This window comes from Numenius arquata, chromosome 8, assembly GCF_964106895.1.
Source record: "Numenius arquata chromosome 8, bNumArq3.hap1.1, whole genome shotgun sequence".
Taxonomy (NCBI): domain Eukaryota; kingdom Metazoa; phylum Chordata; class Aves; order Charadriiformes; family Scolopacidae; genus Numenius; species Numenius arquata.
Window position 1 is genome coordinate 44001768 of NC_133583.1, and position 25049 is coordinate 44026816.

Genomic DNA, 25049 nt, shown 5'->3' on the forward strand with positions numbered 1-25049 from the left:
TGTGTTGTTTTGTTTTCCCAAAAAACATAGTTTTAGCCCTTCTTGTACTACTAAATGGTAAATGTACTTTTTCCTTTTTTTTTTTTTCTTTGCTAGCTTACACAGGCATCTTGTCGAGCACTTAAATGCAGAAATAGTGCTACACACTGTCACAGATGTCTCTGTAGCTTTGGAATGGATACGATCAACATTCTTGTACATTAGAGCCTTAAAAAATCCAACTCATTATGGTTTGTTGGTTTTTTTTTTTAATTGATTTAAATTATGACACTATGATGTCTTAGATCCATATTATTTGTTTCTTTTTCTTACAGACTTATTATTTCATAAGGGGTTGAAAACAAGATGTGTATTATGGCCTGTAACATTTTTACGAACAACAGTTTCAGTTGCTTTAATATAAGTAATAGGAATTTCAGCATGGTATAACATTTAAAAACTATGAAGAAGTCATTTATAGCTTCATAATGATCTATTTCTTCAGATCTTAATACACTGGACCATGTATCAGTGTAGTATAAAGCCATAATGTACTTTTCAATGCTGAATATGTGATCTGCTGCTAAGAAAAAGAAAATTGTCTAATACTGCATAGGTTCTATAAAACAAAATTTCAATAATCCTAATACTGGTGTCTTCAATTTTTCTTGTCCAGAACAGCCTCTTGGTCCCCAGCCCTGACCATATCTTTTTTTTTTTTTTTCCTGGCCGCTTGCTCTACACCTGATTAGGAAGTCTTTGGGCACTTGCTACAGAGAATTTTTATTTAAGGATTTATAGGTGGGACTGGAGCAGAGCACATCTAGTAGATGAATGGATGTTGCAAATTAGGTGGCTTCTTGTATTCTGAAATAGGAAAACTCTACATGGGAAGTTGCTTGCTGGCATTTTTTCAACACTTAGGACTCTGATATTTTATATAGGGGAATATGTCCAGCTTTTACCTATGCACATCTGTTCTAATAGCCATGTATTGATACTTAGGTACTTAAACTATATAAGGCTTTTGACTTGTTCCCACTATAATAAATATGTACAATTTTTTCACTTTGGGGTATTTCTCTGTCTCCCAAAAATCAGCAAATCAGTTTTGATGGGTAATGATACTGAGGAAGAAGTATATCATTGTATTAGGTTAAAAAGCCTTATGTCTTTCCATGAAGGTTTTTCACCTGGATTGGATAAAATTGGAATTGAAGCAAAATTACAAGGTAAGTGGCTTTTAAGCTTTTTTCAGTAAAATGTTATGTTTTAGGGCAGGTTCATCCATGTTTATTATATATCTCCATTAATTTCAATAGATCCATTCACAGAACAAATGCAATTTATGATGTTATGCTATTGATTTTATTTAATTATTAATACTTTTGAAACACTATCAGTACATTTTGACTGGTGGAAAAGTTTTTATTGTATAGAGGAAAAAAATTAAATGTCTTTACCTCATCTCCATATACATACTCGGAAGTATGGAGCAAAGCATTTTATCTTTGATTGCTTGTCATTCTTCCTATTTTTCCTTTGATTGATCTCATTTGCTTTCATTAATTTCTGTTACTATATGTTCAAAAAAGCCCGTTTCAGAAATTGTCATTTTCCCTTCATCATAAATTTAGCCTTGAAAACAAAGGATGTAAAATGTAAGCATTTTCACCTTGTTCAGAAACAATTTAAAATTGCATGATTATAGCCTGTTAAGCAGCAATAATAAAGAGCAGGTGAAGAGAGAGAAAACATTATTTTTTTATGATGATATTTTTTACATTGCTCATTCAAAAATGCATAAATAATGTGAAAAAGGAATTTTGGAGAACTCCAGAGTGTGGCAGATCTTGTCCAGTGGTGGACTCAGTGTATTGGAGGGTCGGAGCAAATCTTAAATTCCGTATTTTTGTACAGCTAAGTCACAGTATTCATATAGGTTTGCTATTCAGACATCTGGACTGGTACTATCTGACCATGACGTTTTGCACTGAAGATGTACATTCTAGTGTGTTATTTGCTTGATACCTGAAATTTGGCCCTTATGGATTGAATTACTCATTTTCCTTAGGTGCATCAAGGGAAGACTTGCAGTCTTTCAAAGATTTCTGTGCATTAAGCATTCCATGCAGTATCAGTCATATCTCAGCTGTATGGATTTAGTAGATCTTCTTAAGAATTATTTTGCTATTTTAATTGCAAATTTAGTTTTAAAGTTTTTATATGAATAGCAAATGCATAATAGCAAAGAACTAAGGGAATGCAAATACATAATGAAGAAACTGCACTTTCTCTTCAAGTGCACAGTAATGTGAGAATGAGGCATCCAACTTTACAGATACAAAAAAAAATAGGCAGCACCATGTTTTTCCTGTAATACTGTAAAAATTATGGGAAGGCTACTTTCAAGAGGGTTTTTTTGCCAGTTTCATTACAAAACATACAGCGGACTAAATATTTTGGGAATCAATGCCTCGTCTTTAAATAGGGAAATAGCATACAAATTATTTATTTATTTATTTTAATCTAGGTTTTCTAGTACATTCAAAATAAGTATATTAATAAAAGACCAATTGCTAAGATTGTAAATGGAATTCAGCAAATCTACAAATGCAGTTTTCTCTCTTCAGTGAAAAGTCCTCATGTCCATCATAATTCTGTATATTTGTATACTAAACCATTTGGAACTTAAATATCTGGAGGGTGGCCCAGTACATGGAAACATAGACTGATATATGCCCTGAAATTTGTAGAGCCAATACTTTGACTCCACTTAGACATTTATTAAATTTTACACAGTTGTGTAGAAAAATTTGTGATTGATGTTGGGCTTGGTGGAACTATGCTGAGGCTGTTTCTTGTGTAAGGGTTTCAAGGACACATCTCCAGGAATACACTTAGTGTGTATGCTGCTGCTTGAAGTCTCCAAAAATGAGAGACATTGACTGTGACTTGCAGATAGGAAAAAAAAAAGGAGTACTTATCAGTAAGAAAAGTTACTTAGTTCATGGGCTTTTTTAGTTGTTTTCTACCTCTTCCTGTCTTTTATATCAGGAAATCTCTATTTTTGGAATGGAGGTTGAAAGGAATGGAGGGAATGAAGCATGTTGCTACCTAAATAAGACTTTATGGGAAAAGGCATGGTTTGAAATCACTTCTACAGATAGTGCTAGGGTAGAAGGCTTCACTTAAAAAGGCTTTTTAGATGTGGATTAGATTTCCTTGAAGCTCTCTGATCTTAAACTTTTTCTAAAGTTCTTACAGAAACTAGCTCCTTTTCTCTGCATGCATGAAATATTTTGTAGTAATGTATATAGCTATTGATATTTTCATACATTTCATGTGCAACGTGAATGATTTCTGGTTGATGGGAACTATAACTTTGGGTGCCTTCCCAATTTATTTTTGTATTCTGAACATTGTAAATATTTGCCTTTTAATTACATTGGTTTTGAAAAAGAGAGAACCAAAACATTTTGGCCATCCTCATGCAGATACCTGATTAAATAGGTTTAATGAAGTAAATACAAATGCACTTGATACAATATGAAAGTTTCTGATGAAGGGTTCATAAATACCTGTGGATATTTGAAATTTCAACCATTTAAGTGTTAACACTGTAGTGGAAATCTTTTGTATAAATACTGTGGGCTCTCTGGTCTGTCATTCAGAATTGAATATGACAGCCTACATTCCATGCATCTAGTTTCTTTTACTTTGCTATTTTTGCTTTACTGAAAGAGTTGGGTTGGCTGTATCAAATATCTTTGAGTGAGCTTTCCCCAGGCAGAAGTTAGCCACCACCTTTAGTAGAAGCAGGATCATATTCTAAAACCTTTACTTGAGTTCAGTGGAATTGCTTTGGTATACATTCAGAGCAATTTTATGATGATGATTCTGGTTTATACATAAATAATTTTTTTGCATGTTCTAAAAATACATATATTTTCAAATTGTCAACAGAACTGTGTTTGAAGAACTTAAATGATTTATCATCTTTTAATTTGATCAGGATGGATGAAGCAAATAATTTCAAACCAACAGGTAACACTTTTTAAAAATAAATTTTTTAATTATTTAAAAATAATTTAAATTTTAAATAATTTTAAATTATTTAAAAATTTATTTTCAGGAGGGCTGTTGAGATAGTAGTGAACTGCAAAGGGTCACAACTATTTTTGTGACCCATTAATAGCAGTCCACAAATGTAGTAGAGAGTGGAATCTGAGAGCTTGTTTGCCTAGAATATATAAGCAAGTTTCTTTAACAAATCATGGAAGTTCTTTCTGTTAATGTTGATTCATGAACAGATCTTCTCTTATTGTTGCTGGAAATTTTGTTACAGATTAGGAAAAAATTTTAGAATATTATCACAGGATAATTGTTTGTGACAGTGCAATGAAGGACAGGTTTTATCAATACGTGCTCTTTACAATCCTCTGCTAGAGGTGGCTGGCTTCTCAGCAGCCACAGTTCACGGTCTGGTATATTAGTGTAAATTCATCTCCATTGGAGAAAACTGTAACTGGTGTGTGTTTCTTTCTGCCACTCTATGATGGGATCAGTAATATCCATCAGACAGCTGGGGGCAATAACGTACTAAGTCAGTGGTGGTAAATTTTGTAGAGCCTTGTAATAAGAAAAGTAATCAATTTTGTGACTTTAAAAAATACACTAAAAATACTTGGCATATTTATTTTCTTCTTTTACAGAGACTGGAAGATTAATGGCATGGTATTATATTGCATTTAATACAGTGAAACAATTTTTCACAATTAAGGGAACAGAGACTATAAATGAATTGGTAATTTAACTTTTTAAAGATAATTTACATATGTTCAATTGATTTTAAACAGAATCAAAGATAAAAACCAGAAGTTTTTCTTTCTTTTAATGACCTTAGACGTTGTTTATATAATGTTTTAGAGGATACATCTAAATAAATCCAAATGGAGTATTTTTGACGCTTTGTTCCAACTCAATCTCCCTTCATTAACCTTATTCATGAAGATGCAAAGTTGCTGAAGCTGTTCTGTTTATGTATTAAACACTGTTTTGTGGTTTAGTAGTTATTTTTTATTGCAAAACTAGCTGCATGCTGAGCAGGTTTTACTTTCAAAGGAATGTTACTGTCTTTCTGTTTTAATTTTCCCCTGTCAGATAACAGGTTGTTATGGCTACTGTTAAGTCACAAAAGACATTTGTTTTCAAGACAATACTATGGTAGAACAGATTGGCCATGAAAAAATGGAGTGCCTGTTCTCCTATGGCTGCTTTTGTTACCAAAGTATGAGGAAAGTAAGGTGAAATACATAACAGATATGTATTGCTGTGTATGTCGTAAAGTGTTAGCAGTGTGGTTGATTTTTGGATAATTTCAAGTGGAATAGTAATTTAAAAACTTAAAGAAAAATCTTTCCCTTTTGTTATATATAATAGCCTTTATAGGAAGATAAAAGTTGGTCAGTATTAGGAAGAACTGATTGAACGTCTTTTTGTGGTCATAGTACTGAGACAATCAAATTTTTTTAGCAGTGTTTATTAAACAAAAGTTGTGAAGTGATTAAAAGAAGAAGTGATTAAAAAAATGGCAATAACAATAAAAAAGTAAAATTGTTACAGATTACAATGATCTCCAGCTGTTCAGAATTTGTGGATGTCAAGTTAAGAACAAATGAAAAGAAAATACTGAACACTTTGAATAAAGACAAGGACAAAATAACTATCAGGTATGAAAAATAAATACATTGGAAAAGGAAAGTATCTTTTTAGCAATAAATAAAATGAATAACAGAAAATACGTATATTTTCATGCATAGGTTTCCAATGGAGGGGAAGATAAAAACAAGAGAAATGAAAATAAACTGGTAAATATTATATTGTGTTGTTACTTCTTATTGAAAAGTTGTCTTTTTATGGCTGCTGAAGTCCCTGCTTGAATTTGTATCGTTTTACAGAGGCCCAGGTCTTGCATTTCGTTGTTTCTATTCTGAATTTTCTTTTGTTATCCAGTAGAAACTTTCATGTTATTTTACTTTCCTTACAATATGGCTGCTTTGTATATACCATAAAATATTTTTTTTTCCAGTCTTATTCAGGCTCAGCTAGGATGCATTCCTATTCAAGACTTTACTTTGACACAAGATACTGGCAGAATATTTAGAAATGGCTTAAGAGTTACTAGATGTATGGTAAAATTTAATCCTTTTTTGGTACATACAATAATCAGCTTCATTTTATTTGATTAATACAACTCAGTCTTATTTTTGCAGGGTTATCTGACTTTCTGGCATCATGTAAGAACAACTTTTCTGCTTTATTAAACTCTTTGATTTTAGCAAAGTGTTTCAGGTGCAAGCTTTGGGAAAATTCACTTCATGTGTCTAAACAATTGGAAAAAATTGGTAGGTACTAGTCAGAAATGATAAATGAATCTGATACAGAATCAAAACTCATAATTAGCCTGCTAATTTCTGGGATGTCTGCTTACATAATTAAATGAGTCTCCTAATTACTCATTTGCCACAATTGAGTACCACAGTTGTCAGAATAGTCTGTTGTGATAAAAGTAATCCATGTAGTAATTTTCTTCAGGCTTTCGAAGTATTTCAGAATTGTTCTTTTGTTGTTCATCTCAGTATCTTGTGCATATTCCACATTTGTGTGATTGCATATCTCTGACTAGGCTGTGCCTTCCTTTCCAAACACCTGTCGCTGTAGGTCCTATTACTCATATGCATGAAAGCCATTTAATTTGCATTGACGTGCATAGGAATCATGAAATAGAAATATATTTACTGTGCATGAAGCTCACAAGTTTCTAATAATCTTGATCCTGTCACTGTGTCCTGTTACTGGATGAACTAACTGGAAGTACAGACTTGTCATAATTTTTTGAAAAAGGGTTCTGAAGTTTTGGAGTCCTCTGTATTACAAAAATGTAGTTATACTTGTTTGAGGTAATAGTATAGCTTCCTGCTTTGATATCTGGTCTTATCATACCTTCACACTTTCAGAATTCACTGTAGTGTTGTCTGTGTTTCTTCTTTAAAGATACATCTATGCTGTACAGAAAAGTCTAGTACAGAGATCTGCAAATTAGAGAATAGCTAAGCCAGAAAGATCCCAGTGGTGCAGTACATTACAGCTTTGCCAGCTCCGGTGCAGAAGCTGTATTGCTTCATTCATGTGGAATCAAAGCAAGGGACAGGGCTCGTTAGCTTGCACACAGCACAGTACATTGTGGTGGGAACCCATTTCCCCTACTTGGGGATCTGTGCCGATGTGCACGTGGTCATCTGAGGAGTCTGCCTCATGTTCAGCGTTTCTAGGGATTAGGATAAGTGGAATAAACATGGCACTTGCAGTGTAGACAAATGCTTTTCTCTACACTATATTGAATAAAGTCAGTTTTGGTTTTTTAATAATAGAAGTGCTATATATGCATGTCTGTCCTGTTTTCCTTTTTTTTTTAAATTTTTTCCTATGCTGTCATTGCTCTTGCAGCATGTTAGAAAGAATTGTTAACTTTCGAAGTGTTCCATTTGTTCTGCTCCCAGGCTTCTTTTGAACTGTCTGATGACAATTTGCTCTCTCTTCCTGAATCAAATATTGAATTGATGCCTATATTATGATGTCTGATTCTTGACCTCTGTCATGCTATGGCAGCTGAGCCTATTCTGTGTCTTTGTGAAGAGAATTGTTTGAGCTCACAGAAATTTACTGATACCATGTAACATATTCAGAAATCCCTAATTTTTAAACTCTTATGTCAGAATGTATAAAGTGATCTAAAATCTGTTTTACTCTTAAAAATGTAACTAAAAATTGTCAGTATTGAAATAGTGAATGTTTTCATGTTTGATTTGTATTTTCTTTTTCTCTTTAATGGATAAGTGAAATTAATACTAAGATATTTATTAACTGAAAAGAAATTTAGTGATTTGCTGGGCAAAAAGCTGGGATAAACATACTATAAAATGATTTCTGCTTTGGTTTTACCTTCTATAATGCAGATCTTGAGAATAATTTGAGATTAGTGATTGTCATTTAATAGCATAAAATTTTTCACAGGTGTATCACTGTCAAATGCTATGGTAAATGCTGGGCTGACATCATTCAAAAAAATAGAAGACACAAATGCAAGGGAACTTGAATTGGTAATGTATCGTTTTGTACGCAGATAAATATGATAAGGAAAATATCAAGTATTAATACTGTTAACAGTAAAGTGATGTGGTTAATATATATCTGCTATATGATTGTCAACAAAATTGAGTGGTTTGAGTGGTTTATTCATTTATACTATTGAATTTTTAAAAAAATGTGGCTACTGCTATTTTGCCTTGAGAGTGGATATGATCTTTTGTTCTACCAAATTTAATATGGATGATTTAACGTGATTCAGCAGGTTTTGGAAAGCAGTTGCTTAAATATGTAGAATATCATCATTAACACGACCTGAAACAAAGGACAATATGCATTTCCCTTTTAGGAATGTTACAAAAAATGTAAAAGGGAATATTTATTTACATTTTCTCTTAATGTATGTTAATGATGAAAATTCTGAATTTCCATTATGGCTACTTTTAGTTAAAGACAGTTAGAGAAAAAAATTCTTCTGAATCATCCATAAAGAACTTCTTATTTTAGAGAAGTTAGATTTTACCCCAGGAGAAGTTCTTTGGCTCTTGACTTCTTTTCTTGAGGAAACTGTTTTTCCGGTATCCTGGAAGATAGAACAGATTTCTAAAGGAAATCAATCTTACTCAGGTTTTTCTGGTTTTCTGGTTTAGCTGTAGGGATTGGATTTCTCTTTTCTGCTCTCTCTTCCAGTTTTCCTGTAACTTGTTTTGTTTTGACTCAGGCAGCAGAGAAGAATTGTCTCATATGAAACCTGAGTAGTCAGGTTTTGAGGTCATTGGCTAGTTCATTGGCTGTTACCTGAACTGAAGTAGTAGCAACATGAAACAGTATTGGAATTTTCTTTTGTTTATGTTGCTGTTCTGGGCATCACTGACAGTAGAGAACCAGAAGTGATAAGGGCTTTTGTTGATAGCATAATCACTCTGGTGACTTTGATTCCTTGGATTTACATTTCTGTTGGCATCTCTGATCAGCTGAATGTATCAGAAACGAAATTAAATCTTTGCAGATTTTAAACAGACATCCTCCTTTTGGAAACCAGATAAAAGAATCTGTTTTGCATCTTCCGAAGTATGAACTTGACATTGAACAGGTACATGCTTTTCTATTTATTTTAGGTTTTTATGCTGTTATTATTAAATGAAAGAGCAAATACTGACTAAAAGAAATTTTGAGCCTTCACTGATAGAAGATTACACAATATTGTGGCCTTCTTCCACCTTAGCATGTATAATCATACTCTTAAGCATCAAAGGAGAGCGTTGGAATAGACATTCCCGACAATACATTGCTGCACCACCCCCCTCGTTAATAGCATTTTATGTTACAGATGCAAACCAGTGTATTCCACATTCTAGTCTGAGAGGTCTCTTCTATCTTGAATATAAACAAACCCTAGAGACAGAAAAACATCCATATAAAACTTAGGGAAGAAGCATTAACTCATGTTAATTTTCTACGACACACTTAGGAATGTAGGGAAAATAGTAAATTGTTACTTTAACCTAGCTGGTGCCCTTTCAAAGGAAGGGTGCAATTCCATGTGCAATCAAGAGCTTTGAGGTTCTGATACACATTTATCTTTAAACAGGTCACATAGCCACTCTACATTTCTGAAATGAAAATTTGGGAAAAAAAAGCCTTAAAGTGTCTTGTGAAGTTGGTACAAATGAAGACACCTTTGAAGTTAAAAAAAAATCAATACATGTGTGAAATACTATTAATATAACGATCAGTTATATTTTAGTTTTTCATTTGATGTAATACCAGATGAGTAACTGTGAAGTTATTCTCAAAAGAAAGATTTAACAATTATAAATATCTTATAGAGGAATGTTGGAATTGCAAAATATACCTAGTTTTCTTCATGCATCTTCCTCTTTGCATTGAACAGAGAAGGATTTTTCAGAGGCTTAAGGTAGCCTGTCTTTTATTCTCAATACTTAATAAGATTTAGGATATTCGTCTGTGGGCAAGTTAGTGCTGTATAATAGTGTCTCAGAACAACAAATAAAAATTGTATTACAAATTGAAATTGCTTGAATTGAGCTTTTGTGCTTGTATCAACAGTTAAAAAATTATGGAAGGGCATATATTTTACTTTGCATATTTTAGCAGTTACGTTGTCTTCTATATCATTTCTTCCTAGCTTCCAAAATACAGTGATACATTGGCTGAAATCTTAGTAACCATTAAATTAACAAACTATGAGCAACTACAGACAAAGAGAACAGCGACAGAATTTCACTATGTTACATTGGTCATAGGAGATGCTGACAATCAAGTCATTGTTAATCAGAAGATTATGTATGTATGATCAGGTTTTTTTGCTTTGCATCTTTTTTAAGGGTGTTGGCTTTTACTCCTTTCTGTGACTTGTAGTTTTTGAAATACTTTCTACTGATGCCAAAAGGTACAAAATTATTCTTTATCCTACAGCATTTTATAGTCACTGCTGTCATTTTAAATGCTGCACAAGATTCAAAGCTCCCAAAAACGTGCCAGTGTATTTGTCAGTACAGAGTGTGTGTGTAAATACCTGTGCAACACTGATGTCATACTATGGAAGTCATAATTTCCACATAAATATAAAACCAGTAAAATACCTATTAAAAAGATACATTCTCAAGTTGTTACTTACTCTTACTAGCTATATTTCTTTAATTATATCATATTATCAAAATTGTTTTGCACTCAGAGATGTCATTAAATTCTCCAGTTGGCTAAGATATGCTTGGAGCAAATGGGAAAAGAGAAACAAAATCTTTTCCAACTGCATGACTTTCACATGAGTTCTGGCTGAAGTTTGCACTTTTGCAGAACTGAAACATATCTGCAGGATCCTGGCTCTCTTATATAAATCATATATTATTGGAAGGTTATTCTTAGGCCACTTATCAAGCAAAATCCAAGAACTAAAACCAAATAAAGGCTCCTTCACTTGGTTACAGAGGCCACAGTATACAGTCTTGTTTTTGTTGTCCATGTGTAACAAAACTTTACTGATACATTGCAGGGATTCTGTGCTGCTGAAAACTGGAAATTGGATGAAGAAAATTGAAGTGAAGAGAGCTCTTAAATCAGAAGACATTAGTATCAATTTAATTAGTTCTGATTATGGTAGGTTGATTGGTATGCTTTTAATATAAAAACAACTGCATAATAATTTTGAATAAATCATTAAAAAACTTATACCAAGCCAAAAATATAATAAAATTAACTGATCTGGAAACAAAATTCTATTACATGTTTTCTACTAGGTTGAGTAGTACCTAACAGTCCTAATTACGTATCTGTTTGTCTCATTTACTAGCATATTAATGAACTGGGAAACATCAAAACTGTTACTAGAAGAACAGAACTGTTACTCTATCTCTGTTGATAGAGATTAGCATTGTCTTTTGCCCTTGGCCTCCAAGCTGAATTCACTTTCAGTAGGGATAACATATCAGCTTGGTAGGTTATTTATGCTGGGAGGAGCTGCTTTGTGAATAGTTAGGTTTTGCATTATGATAAAAAAAGTATTAGGAACTCATTCATCTCCACTTCAGTAGCAAGAAATTTCTATGGTGGAAAATTTTGAGCTTTAACATGTGTAGATTTAAACATTGGTCCCCTCAGTGTCAATTTCCATAGAATTGGAAATACAGCAGCAGATGAGGAGAGACAGTGATGACCTTGAAACATAGAACTTTGAAAAACAATTTAAAAATAGACTGGCTGTATTAAATTTTCACATCACGGCCCACCTGTAAAGATTGCTGTGTATTAGATTAACTGAATTATATTAGGTGCTTCCATGATAAACATTGAATATTGAGACTATTACAATAATCAGGCCTGGAGTAATCTGTATTCCTATGGCTAAGCCTGTGGCTCAGGAAAAAGGAGAGTTTTCTAACCAAACAGAGATAAAGAAAAAACTGTAGTTTTATTACTACTTGGCTATCACAACTACTACCACATAGTACTGAGTTCAGTAAAACTCAACACCACAGTTAATTTCTCTGAAATTGGTAACAGTGAAGTTAGACTATAAAAGCAGGCCTTCCTACTCTCTACTTATCTTAAAGTCATCTTCTGTTTCAGACTTGAAGGAAATCTCTCATTTTTTAAAAGTCTGGCTGGCTTTCCAGCAATATTTACCTAATAAAAGACAAAAATACTCCTTTTACAAATGGTGTCTCTCATAGTCTCATGTGAATCTTGATTTAATTAGAAGTGGAACCATTAGCATTTGACTTCAAAAGTACTATCAACATGCTTGTTTTGCACCTTTGCCAGTACAGCGCTGCTGATACTCCTATAACAGACAGTAGTTTTAAATTTTAAAGTTAAAATTATATCAGTAGTGCAGAACCATAGATAAGTGTAGTTTTAACACAATATGGAAAAACTCTGTTAAAGGGGCTAATTTTGTTTCTCATCTAGTAACCATGTCTTTAACACTGGAAATGTTTGGGTTTTTTAATCTTAGTCAAAAAGAATCCATTCATATAATTGTATGCTTTTACTGGTACATTGTTTTAACAAATTTCCCATATCTTTTAATAACATTTATAGTGTCTTAAGCTCTTTAGAAAGGTGAAGGTAATCAGTAGTTTAGAAACAGTTTTTAGCAATTTTAAATATTTTTGTCTTTTTTTCAAAGTTGGCCTTGATATACAGCGAGTGTATACAGCCTTCTACATAACACAGAGAACAGTGGGAAGTAAAGTGTTTACAAATCAAAAACTGAATGCTCAATCTTCACTTGATGTGTGTTGTGACTCGCCACAAAGTCTGCTAGCAGCAAAAGTAGATACAGGTAAATGGTCAGATCACAACATCTGGCTAATACTAGAGTCAACAGAAAATTGAATTTTGCTTTCAGTAGAGAGCTAGATCTTTATTTATCCATATTGTTTTTTTCTCAAGTATAATAAAATACAATGCTGCTGCTACCCCTTCTCAAGTACTACAGTGCGGTTCTTTGATGAATTTGAAAGTAAGAAAAATCATGGATGTTTGGTATCTAATATTACTGCTTGAATTTGGGAATGTGCTAATGCCTCTATTTTTCAGTAGCATTGATGAATTTCTTTCCAATTATGTTGTTTGAGCAGCCCAAAGCTTTGTTGAGGGCAACAAAGTTCTAGTGACGTAGATTACTTGGGGCTCATCTTTTACTGCACAAAATACTCTTTCAACAATACATATGAAATAAAAAATCAGCATTTCTGTATTATATTTATCTAGCAGGCAGATCTAAACAAGAAATTACCTACAAGAAATATGGAAACAGAGAATGCAGCCATCGCTGTAAAAATAAAGATGTGTGTGGGCATGACTGCTGTGAGTTTCATTAAATCTTCTATTGCTGTTACTTTCAGACAAATATAATTTAGAATAGCTTCATTTATACCAATAGCTAAGTTAACAGAAGCCATATAAGCAAGTCAGGCCTGAGTTGCTGCTATGATGTAGTCATAAAAGCAGTAATAAAAAGCTTTGTCAATGGCATTACAATGATTAATAATATTTTTCAGAACATCTAGCATATGATTTAAGAGCAATATCAAGCTTGTTACACTTTTATATAAATATTGGTGTGTTAAATCTTTTAATTAGTGTGTTAAATCTCTTAGGATCTTTTAATATAAGATATTAAGCTTAGTGGCAGTTTCCATTAATCTGGAAAGAATTAGGATTTATTCCTTCTAAACTAATCTGAAGATTATTTTAATTCCTTTTTTTCAGGTAAAACTGGAGTACCTCAAAAGTCTGAGATGAACGGAGATTCAAAGTTTTCTTTATACCTGGCTGATTTAAAGAGCAGGAACTCAATTTCATCTGTACCCCCAGTAAAACGGTTAAAGGTTAAGTTGAATACAGTCAGCTATTGAGTAGATTTATTTTACTCTGTTATGTATTTGTATATATTGTTTGCAGAGATAATTTTATAACTGAATATGAACATTCCAGTTTGTCTTTTCTGTGTGGAATGCAAAAAGCAAAGAAGTGCAAAGGTACCAAAGGTCCAGGAATCTTTGAGAGGTTCTGCTGCTGTTTGAATGCTTCCAATGATCCACTTCTGTACTTGTACTCTTTGATTTTACTTTCGTGGCATTTGATAGATTGTGGTGGGTGAGGCATCTTGGAAGGTACTGTACTGTGACATGGTTTTGGCAAAATATGATCTGGGTGAAAATAAATAGTGGTATTTATCAGAGTAATGCTACCAAAAGTTCTTTTTGCATTGACAGGTAGATCCACTTGTTTATAAGAAAACCAGCCATGTTAATTTTTAATCTCTGAAAGATTTAATGATTTACACTTTATTCCTTTGGAAGTAGTACTAAACTGGTTCTTTCTGCAGCAAGAATGGCATTTGAGATATTGGAGTGTGTTATTTCCTCCTCACGATTTTGGTTTTTTGCAATAGAGAATGATTTAGCCTATAGCTAATAGAGATAAGAGTTAGTGATAACCAGTCTGACTTGGCCAGGGTACTTGGATAACTCCACTAGAAGCATGTAGTTCAAACCTTTTTAGCTGATTATGTTAGATAAGCAGACATCAGAAAGATTTTATATATGATCTTTAAAAAGTATGCTAACTTGATACAGTACTAATGATGTCACTAATATTGTTAAAAAACAACAGGTTTCAATATGTTTGTATCTTACCAGTTACAATAATCTGCTTTCTTCAGATGCAGATGTTAAATCAAGCTCAAAATGTGGATCTCGAACAATTTGCTTTTAGACCTAAATCTTTGTTGCCAGCATTGTCAAGGTACTGATTAATATAAGTACCAGAAATCTGTCTTATTTTAGATAGTATGTTAAGTTGTAAAAACTAAAACCTATTTTCTGAGTAAAATGATTTTGCAGCTTTCTGCAACTGTTTTACTGATGTGTCACTGGGGTTTTTTATTATTTTTCTTTTAACAGGTCTAGCAATAAACAATCATCTTCACTACCTTCTGTGGACCAGGTAGATAATGTTAATAGCTTAGAAGTATCTCAGAAACAACTGCAATCCTGGAATTATGGAAAGAGTTGTAAGTTATTGCTAATGTTTGAAATTACGATTTTCGCTATTTTGATTCGAATATACTTGTAAACTCAAACTTGCTGAATCACTACAGCAACCAGTATAGCATTATAGAACACTGAATGTATAGGGCCCTTAATTCACTTTCTTTCTGGTGTCAGTAAGAATTTCTGGTGGCAATGTAAGCATCTAAATGTACCTTTCAATAAAACAGTAATGACTAAATCAAATATATGAGGGTCCAAATCTATAAATACTTGCTGAAAGGTATGACTGTAACGTATTTCCACTGAAGCTGCTTGTAATACAAGAGGTATTTTATCCCTGTATTTATGCGTTTTCTTCTTTTCCCTTTCTGCTGGAAGATGTTAGTAAAATACGAGCTTTTGTTTGGTAGTGAAAAAATGTGACCATTCCATAGCTGAGTTCATAACTAGTAAAACATCTCTAGCTGGAAAAAAATACTCCTTTTTCTGTTTCTCTTCCACTGGAAAGGCCACAAATGTTTTTACATTTGGTGTTAAATGATCAGTCTTCATTGTCAGTATATAATTATGATGTTCTCCTCACTGCATGCCTTTTGCCATTGTATTTAGTGACAGTAGATTGATGTGAATCAGGTTTCGATTAATTTGCTAGTAAGTAGCAGCCACAATGTTTAGATCATACTCAGACATATAAGAAGCACTGTGCTTAAATGAATTGAAACGTTTTTAGTTCATACTGCCTTAAGTGTTGGCAGCTATAGTGCATGATTTCATTTTTACTTAATATTTTGATGATGGGATTATAATCCTGTTCCTTTAAATGCTTCGTATTTTTCCTGCCATATTAATTTACCTGCTAGAGTTGTTATCTAGTCTTAAGATGGAAGACTGTTTCATAGCCATATCATCAGTTGCTGGGGGGTGGCAGTTAGTGCATTATATGATTGTGTTAAAGGAATAAGGTCATGGGAAGACAGATGGATATTCCAGTACAGCGATAGTCTGTGCTCGAGAACATCTTGAGGCAAATCATACAGGACCAAGGGGATGTAGTAGAAAAGCCATCTCCATTGAATAGTAGCAGAAAAGATAACCTTGGCCATATTGATTTGGGCTGGCTCCATTTAAAAAAAAATGCACCAAAAATAGTTCTAATGATGTAAGGCATCAGTTCATATGATTTTTATAGGGTTAACTACATCGGTAATATGGTATCTTTCCATTCAGTGAAAAAAAAACAAAACAAAACACCAAAAAACCCAAAAAAATAGGTAATTAAGAATATACTGTGAAATTGTAGTAACCTAAACCTATAATTTATTTCAAGTTTGTGTGTCTGTACAAGAGATTGAATAACTGGTCGTAAAACATATCACAGTTTTTGTTCTACTTGTCCATTGCAAATGTTCTACAGCTTTCTCTTGGAAATACTCTGTGTTTGTGAGCAGGAAGAGCCAAACCACATTGGCATAAAAAAAATTGTTCAAAAATCTTTAATGCATAACTTGACTGATACAGATAAAAGCAGATCTTGTTTTTCAGATGCTTTGGATGTGGACTTTGAACTGAGAGATGATGTTTGGGATGATATTGATGATGAGAAATTAGTACTTGCTAGCAACTTTGCCAGTAGAGAATTAGGTAAGGTTATTTTAACAAAATTCTTTGTTACCTGCATATGAATTATTTTACAGACTATTATTTCAGAATAATTTATTATAGTATACAAATAATGGAACTACCTAAAATTCTTTGGTTAATTCACTTGACCACCAGGTTTATTCCTCCACCTTGAATGTCACCTATATTGAGACATCTAATATGAAAGGGAGAGTTGAGAAAGTTATAATTTAAAAAATTTTGGATGGCCTACAACTACATATTTGTTAATTTATCTTACTGCTTATATCTACTTATCTTTATAGTAGCCCAAAACCCACAGAAGAAATATTCCAGTGTTAAGATATTTGAGTAATTTTCAAACTATTACTTACCATATTATATAAAATATTTACAAGGGGTTTTGGCTGGTTTGTGACTCAGTTTTTAAAACTTTCGTTCTTTTCGTTCTGGAACATGGAAATATCTGCCTTCAATTCCAGATGAGTGTGAACCACTTTGCCAGTACACAAGAAGCAAAGCCACAAATGACATTTCAAAACAGTAAGCATTATGTAATTTTTTACAATTTTACTCAGTTAAAAATACTGCCTATATTTCACATGTATCTGTATAATTAAATGTATAGAAGGTTATTCTCTAATAAAAGTGAGTGAAATTTCAACTTCTAAAAGGTATGAATTATTGAATGATTTGAAATTTTTTGGTCTGTGTATGTAGGGAAATAAATAGAAAATCCTGAACTGAAAAGTAAATAATTTTGCACTTCTGTAAAAATACTTAAATTATTCAACTTGATATTTTCAGTTCACGCACATTACAAGATGAGACCAATATTCACAACTCATTTGTTTCTGTGGTTAATAGCACATCAAAAATGAATTTACCTGTACAGAGTGGAAATATAAATATGGTGAGTAAAAATATTTCGATAACAGAATTTCCTATAATTAGAGTATTTCATGTGTAAATATATTTACCATATCTGACTTATGAATCAGTTTGGACATACTGAATTTTTGAACCTTTCTGTGTTGTCCAAACATGCCTGCATCCTGGGTTCAGTGTGATATTCATGATACAAAGAACTAGGACTTGAATTTACTTTATATAGCATGACTTCAAAACTATTTACTCAATTTGATTGTGATTCTGCAAGTCATCCAAGTATATAATTATGTTTATCATGTGCTTGGTCCTTGTCAAATGCCATAATATCAATATAAATATCCATACTACATACTACAACAATCTGGCAGCTTCTCTTTTGGTTAGATATTTTAACCATGTACTTTTTTACATTTACATTGCAGTTCAGTTTTCAAGAAAAAAAGCATTCGAGTCCTTCACAAGAGCTGAAAAACATACAGTGTTCTTCAATCTCAAAAATAATGTCAGACTCTTCAAAATTCACTAGGAAAGAGGATTTCTTTATTTTCACAAAAGAACAGGAAAAAGAAGTGGATCCCAGGTAATAAAAAGTTGTGCATGTTTTTCTGTTGCCTCAGTGTTCCGGTGCTTAGTTCTTCATGGAACACAGACCTTTAGGTGATGTGATAATTTATAACATTCATTTTTAAAAGGTGAATTTTCACAATAATAGTAGTAATTAACTTTTCTTAGAAAGGAAAAGACTTGCAAATTATTTTGCTTCTTGTGGTATCTCTTGACTATACTTTATGTAGTGTTCCTGATTTCATAGGTTTTGATGTTCTATACCTAATTAAATTGTTTTGTTTGCTTCATCTTCATTAGATATCTTCTTGATGATGAAATCAATGATGTCAAGCCCTTTCTTGGAATATTTGATGGCATTTTGTAAAACATACAAACAAAATACATAGTAAGTGCTGGGAGAAAAAATGTAGTCATTTTTACAGAGTGAAGCCTTTAAATCTAGTTAAGAGAATTTTATTTCTGTTATATACCTATTTATTAATAGCTGGATTGCTGCATAGAGTAGATAATAACAAAATTGATGTCTAATTGATGGAATTCTGGGTATATTATCTTATTTGGAAAGGTGCTTAAATATTTGTTTATTGACCTTGCTGTTTTCAGGATTACAAAGAAAAATACTGGAATGTGTTAAAGGGGAATAGTTCTGAAACTGAGGGTGCTTTTATGGACATAAAAATCACATAAGGGAAAGTAAGCTGCTTATTACATGTCCTGCTCACAAGTACTCTTTAAATGAATGAAGGACTCTTTCCTCAGAAATTTCTTAATGCTTTTTGGTTTTGTCTTTCAGTTTCTCTAATGCTGAATTTTTCAGAGCTCTGATTCTGTAAAATAATTAGATTTACAAGTAGAAGTAATAGAATAATGGCTGTAAACAATATTCTAAAGTTGTGTTTGGCTGTTCACTTTGACACCCGAGGTCATAAAATGGACATTTATGTGTCCCAGCACAGGTTTAGGCAACGAAGCATTGGATTTGGGTATCTTCTTCAAGCTGTAGTGTTTGAACAGTAGACCTTGCAAGTTCAATAGTTGTGAAAATACATTATATTGCCTAAAATCCAGGAGAATTTTAATTTTCTCTCTTAATTATTCAAAATCTGTGGAATTAAAATGTTAAAATCACACATGGAACCTTAGCTGTCTGTTCTTGCAACGTTGTTTGTGGTGCAACCCTACGCAACCATGTTTTGCTGTACTACCTGGTTGTATTTTTCTCAGCTAATAACGTTTTACTTCACTCCAGTGTTTCCTTACAATTTTGACTTACTTTCTGGCATCACTCTTTCTGCATATGAAAGAATGGCGTAGCACAAGCAGCCTCAACACTCACCACTTCCATTTTTGACTGTGCAAATTCCAGCAGGTCAAAGTTTATAACTCACTTTGCTGTGCCTCAAATATTTCATTCCATCTGGAAGTTAGTATTATGTCAGATCTCTTTTTGTGTTGTGTTTTTTTTTTTCCTTTTAATTAAACTTCTACACTGGGGTTACTCAGAATTGCTTATACTACTGCTATGTTTGGCCCAGCAGTCCTAGTCCTGTACATCCTAGTCACCTCCCAGTTCCTTGTCAGGGTGAGATTTAAGAATGCAGAGTGCCAAGTATCGTTTTAGGTGCCCCAGAAAATCTTCCCTTGGCTCTAGCTACTGTGGCAGAAGAGCATGGGTCTCCCATGTGGAGATGTTCCAGGTCCTCTAGGGCATTTAAGATGGTACTTGATGCCAATGTTTGTTTAAGCATACACATACAATACACTTTTTTCCAATTTATAGTCCATATTTCCACAGCATTATTTAATTGCTTTTGTGTTCTGCCTTTCTCTGGGGTTTTAGCTTGCAACAACTAAATGAGCTGTTCCTCAGTTTCTTCAAATTTGACAAAAGCTTTTAAACAGCAACACAAAGCTGAACTTCAAACATGGAAAAATAGAGAAGGAAACAATTAATATAATCTTGTGATTATGTCACTTATATAATTTATATAATCATATGATTGTACAACTTGCAACCTTCCAAAACCTCCCTCATCTGCTGGTTGCTCAGACCTCGCCATGCACACTGGGCATGTTTCTAATGGCAGAGGTTTGCTTTTTCCTGCTAGTCTTCGTGAAGCTCTTCTAAAGGTTCTGAACTGTGAGTAGTAACTGTGGTGAAAGTTGATTGTGAAAGTTGTTGTCTTCATAAAAATACATAAGGTAAGCTTCTGTTTATTTCTTTGTATGAAGGAAATATCTTTTTGAGATGTTTTTTGGCCCTGTTTCTACACTGAAGATGTATTTCCATTTTTCTGTGAAATACTTTGGTAGTTAATATAAATACCTAGGAAGAATTGACATTATTGCCATTTTTGCTTCATTTTTTTGTAAGTCTAAATATAACCACTTCTTTTTAGTTAGTTAATAGGAGTAGGTTTATATTTAAACTATTACTTCAAGGAAATTTATCCTAGCAGGCAGGTGTTTTATTTTCCTCTTAGTTTTCCCCAGGGCAGGAGTTCAGTAGTTATTATTGGGTTTCTTCAAGATTCAAGGCTGATTAATTTTCTTATAATCTATTAAAATTTTTTTCCTTTTAATTTTTTAGAAGGCTTTAATTTCCAATTTGATCCATAGTCAGAACTCATGATAACAAATACATCTGGTACTTTCAAGACTATTCCGAGTACTTTGCAGGTGGTTTATAAGATTGTTTCCTGTCTCTGTTTTTCACAAGAGATCAGCATCCAATATCATATTTGGAAAATTACAAAATTGTGCTATTGCTGCTGACAGCAGTTCACAGATTTCAGAATATAAATCTTTCAGTACTGCTTTGTCTTTACAGTAATATCGAACCTCTGGTGCAAAAACATTTTTCTAGAAATAAGTGCTTTATTAGGCATTATTGTTTTGCTTCATTATTCATATTAGCTCTATGACTCTTTAAATTCTAAATCACTTTCAGAAAACCAATTTGGAAGTACTTATATGCTGAAGTGTTCTCTATCTCAGGAGGAGGAATGACTTTTCATATGGTAGCATTTGTTACTGCTCCATTTTTCAAATCATAATAATTGAAAGATCAAAAGTGATAACCATAGTAGGTCTCTATGGAAATAATTAATTGCAGATACACAGTGAGTATACTTCAAAACAAATACAGGCAGAAAGAGCAAATTGACTGGAGAATTAGAAAAACCTAGTCAAAATCTGAATTATTATTTTTTTTAAATTAAATTTTCAAACGGAGGTAACTCAGAATTAGTATACTACTGCTATGTTTACCCCAGCAGTGCTAGTCCTGTACATCCTAGTCATGTCCCGGTTCCCTGTCATGGTAAGATTTAAGAATGCAGAGTTTACCTCCTGCCCATCGCCATCTTCTGATTTCCCTGGAAATTGGGTGGCTCCCAGGCAGGAACAGTGGTGTTTCTCCCCAGATCTTTTATATGAATGACTAGGGTACCAAAATCCCAGGTCATGCCCCAAAAAGTAAGTATAGACAGAGATATGAAGAGCTATCCAATTTTAGTCATTTAACTGAATAGCTTGAAGTGATAAACCTAGTTTACCTGGAGTCCCTGTGTAGTCACTAGGAAGAGCCAGACACTGTCAGAAGATGATTCAGATTGTAAGTGGGCTGACTTGCTCTCTGGTGTAAGTCACCAGATTACCTGTGATGAAAGCGACCACATACAGTTAGCATGGAGAAGCTGGTGTGCTGTAAATTCACAGCCAGCCTCACTGAATATTGCTTTTCTTGTGCACATGAGATGCATGGGTTCTTTTGTCCACATAAAGATGGCAGCTTTTCTGAGTTGAATAGTCTTACTTCTATACAGCAAAAGATGGCTGTGCTCCACTAATGTTGCTGTGCGCAGCTTCCATTAGGTGCTGCCCAGGTGAAAAAACAGACTAATTAAATTCAACAGGGGATAACATCAGACAATTTCATTAAGCTGCTACCAATAGATAAAATGCAGACTAAAATACATAAAAACATTCTTAAAGTCTGAAAGGATCCTTGTTTTTAATTCTGCACAGAGTTGTAACATTAAATGAGTTTGAATCAGTGGGATTGTGTAAGTAATTCTTTGGGGATACAGCAAAATGCCACAGACTTTAGTCTGGGGATGATTCTATAAAATTTACATTATAAAAATACTGTTTTCCATATGGAGTAGTGAAAGAAAATTCAATGTGACAAGAAGTCAGATTTTACTATCTTACTTGTCTGATTCTCCATAATAAAATACATGCTCATACCTGCTTTTAATTTAACTTCAACTTCCTTATATGCTTCCTTGTCCTATCACATATATTGGTTTCAAAATATAAACTGAGGTCAACCATATCTGTGTCTGAAGAAAATGCAATGTGGACTCAAAAAACATGATCTTCAAAAATTGGTAGCAGAAAAATAAGTATAGTGTTTAAACATGTTGCCAGACATGTTTGTGTATAAGGTACGTTCATAGCATATAGAATGCTGTAAATGTATTGTGACATCATTTTAATTGTAAGCGGCATGTCTCATGATCATTTTAATTACATAGACTTTATTCATGTATTTGAAGACTTTAATGGGTTAAACATTATAGTGATTGTTGAAATAAGGCAGTCTTGTTATTTGAGTGTATTTTTACTTAGATATCTTCACAGAATAGTTACATGAGGTATAAAAGTTGGTGATTTTCAAGGCAGTCAACATAATGGTATAGAGTGAACAGAAGTCACCATATGGAACCAATATGCACATGAAAAATTAAAATCAGTCATTTTGTAGAGCACAAATGGTACCTCTCTAAGTCATCATATAACAGAATTAATGGTATCCCTTCTAAAGGAAAGAGTATCTTGGGTTACCCATTTGTCACCCCTTCTGCTTTTTATGTAGAAGCAAGAGAGCAGTATCATGTCAATAGTTCTACTGGCAGAATCTTTAAATGAGATGCATTAAATGAGATCCATGAATGCCTGGGTTTGGTTGGGGGGTTTTGGCGGGTTTTTTTTGGTTGGTTGTTTGTTGTTTGTGTTTGGGGTTTTTTTCCCTAGCTCCTTTGCTTAAGGAGGAAATGGAAAAGGACGAGGTACTAGTCTGGGTAAAATTCACTTCCTACACATCGAATTTACTGAAGGCTTACATGAGAACAAACTGTGGCACAGGCAGTGCTGACAGTTTGCAGTGATGAAGTTCAGCTTGACTGAAAGAAATCAGATAGAAAAAGGGCAGTGGTTTATTGCTGCCACTGTTCAGCTGAGATAAGGGCCACCCTGGTTGAACTGTGTTGCTTTATTTGTTCTTTAAACCTCTGTGACGTAACACTGTACTTGTCCAAGCCCTCACTTTTGTCCCAGTGTTGTAGCTCTTTGTCTCCATGTGCTCCTGACGGGTATTTCAGATGGAGTGGACGAGGGTAAGGATTGCATCCTGCTAAGTGACAGGGACCCTTGGGGCCCTTTTGTCTCCTGTCTTTCTCTAGACGGTGTCCGGCACTGTCACTCTCCCTGTGGTTGTGAAGTGACTGGGAAAGCTGTGCTCCTGTTAATCTGCAGTCCTGCACTGCATGTCCTGCTCTGAACAAGAGGTCCCAATCCCAACAGTTCATACCAGTTAGGGAGAGTTGTTGCCCAGTTAGCTTTAGTGTGCTGCCTGCCACACTAAAACACTACGCTTTAATTCTGGTCTTGTGGGGTGTGCTATGAGTGTTCCTGAGTTTTTATGTGCCAGGACTCGTGGGGCACATTGGGATTGGTGGTGGGTGAAAATGGTACCTGTTTTGCAGAAATGCGGTAGATTATACTGGGTGGACATACTTTTTATAAAGAAGGTATAGGTTCTTTCAAATATAATAAAACTGTCTAGATACAATAGCAAGGAATTTCTTCCTGTATTTAATATATACTACGGGGAGCTGGCAGGTAATGATGACACAGGCTGTCCTTTTGATTGATTCTACATGGCAATTTCAACACTTTAGATAGTTGAGTATAGGGCGAGATGCAGAATACTTTGTTTTGAAGGCTGTAAGGTATTTTGTTTATATAAATGAAACAATGTTTCTTTTGTAACTGTGAAACTTCCTATTAAAGGATGCATATAACTTTCAAAATAAAAAGATGCTTGTAACTGTAAATGGCTATGATATATTTGCTGCTCCCCCACCCATTTAGAGGCAAAACCTATTTATGAGGTTTTATTAAGTGCAAATAATTCCCATGGCTTCAGTGCAGAAGAAGCAGCTGCAGAATATAGTCCGATTTGCATATAAATGACATGATTTCTGCTCAGAAAAGGGTATTGAAAAATATATATTTCTGCAGTGAAAACCTGATAGTCACACATATTAAGGTCAGCTTGTGTAACTTTTTTTTAAGCTGCTGCATGTTGATACCTGGCCACACTTCCAGCTGGATTCGGGCTTTGTCAGTTGTGCCTACTATGAAATTGTCAATTTCTTCTTCTGAGCCAATAAAGCTATCACTTACAGAAATAGATTCCAAAACATATATCTTAAGAGTTTAAGCACTTAAAAGTGCTCAAAATATTTATCAATACAAGTGGACAACTCCAAACACTTTTCATTATCTTCAGTACTGTGAATTTGTGATGCAAGGGAATTTCTATTGTTTGGGTAAGACAGAAGTCCTGCTAACTTGCTCTAGTCACTTTTGTAAGTGGTAGGATGTAATTAAAGCAGACACAGGGATATTACTGTCCAAAATAGTTTCCTCAGGTTATCTTTTCTATTAAAGATAAATTCATGCTTCTAAAATTTCTGCCTGACAGACCACCACTGACCAACTGAGATGCTTGGCCAAAACAAAAAATCA

General features: G+C 33.7%; 1 protein-coding gene across 1 annotated transcript in view; it reads left to right on the plus strand.

The window, feature by feature from the left end:
- Positions 1-18594, plus strand: part of HFM1 (helicase for meiosis 1) — a 36309-nt gene extending 17715 nt beyond the window's left edge. Inside the window, 22 exon segments of the mRNA XM_074152076.1 lie at positions 97-230; positions 1164-1211; positions 3946-4026; positions 4695-4786; positions 5605-5711; positions 5802-5849; positions 6071-6168; positions 6255-6386; positions 8056-8141; positions 9137-9220; positions 10277-10434; positions 11144-11247; positions 12779-12934; positions 13366-13461; positions 13867-13985; positions 14822-14904; positions 15063-15172; positions 16695-16793; positions 17255-17315; positions 17580-17685; positions 18086-18243; positions 18528-18594. Coding sequence (XP_074008177.1) covers positions 97-230; positions 1164-1211; positions 3946-4026; positions 4695-4786; positions 5605-5711; positions 5802-5849; positions 6071-6168; positions 6255-6386; positions 8056-8141; positions 9137-9220; positions 10277-10434; positions 11144-11247; positions 12779-12934; positions 13366-13461; positions 13867-13985; positions 14822-14904; positions 15063-15172; positions 16695-16793; positions 17255-17315; positions 17580-17685; positions 18086-18243; positions 18528-18594 — 2227 coding nt within the window.
- The last annotated feature ends 6455 nt before the right edge of the window (positions 18595-25049 follow it).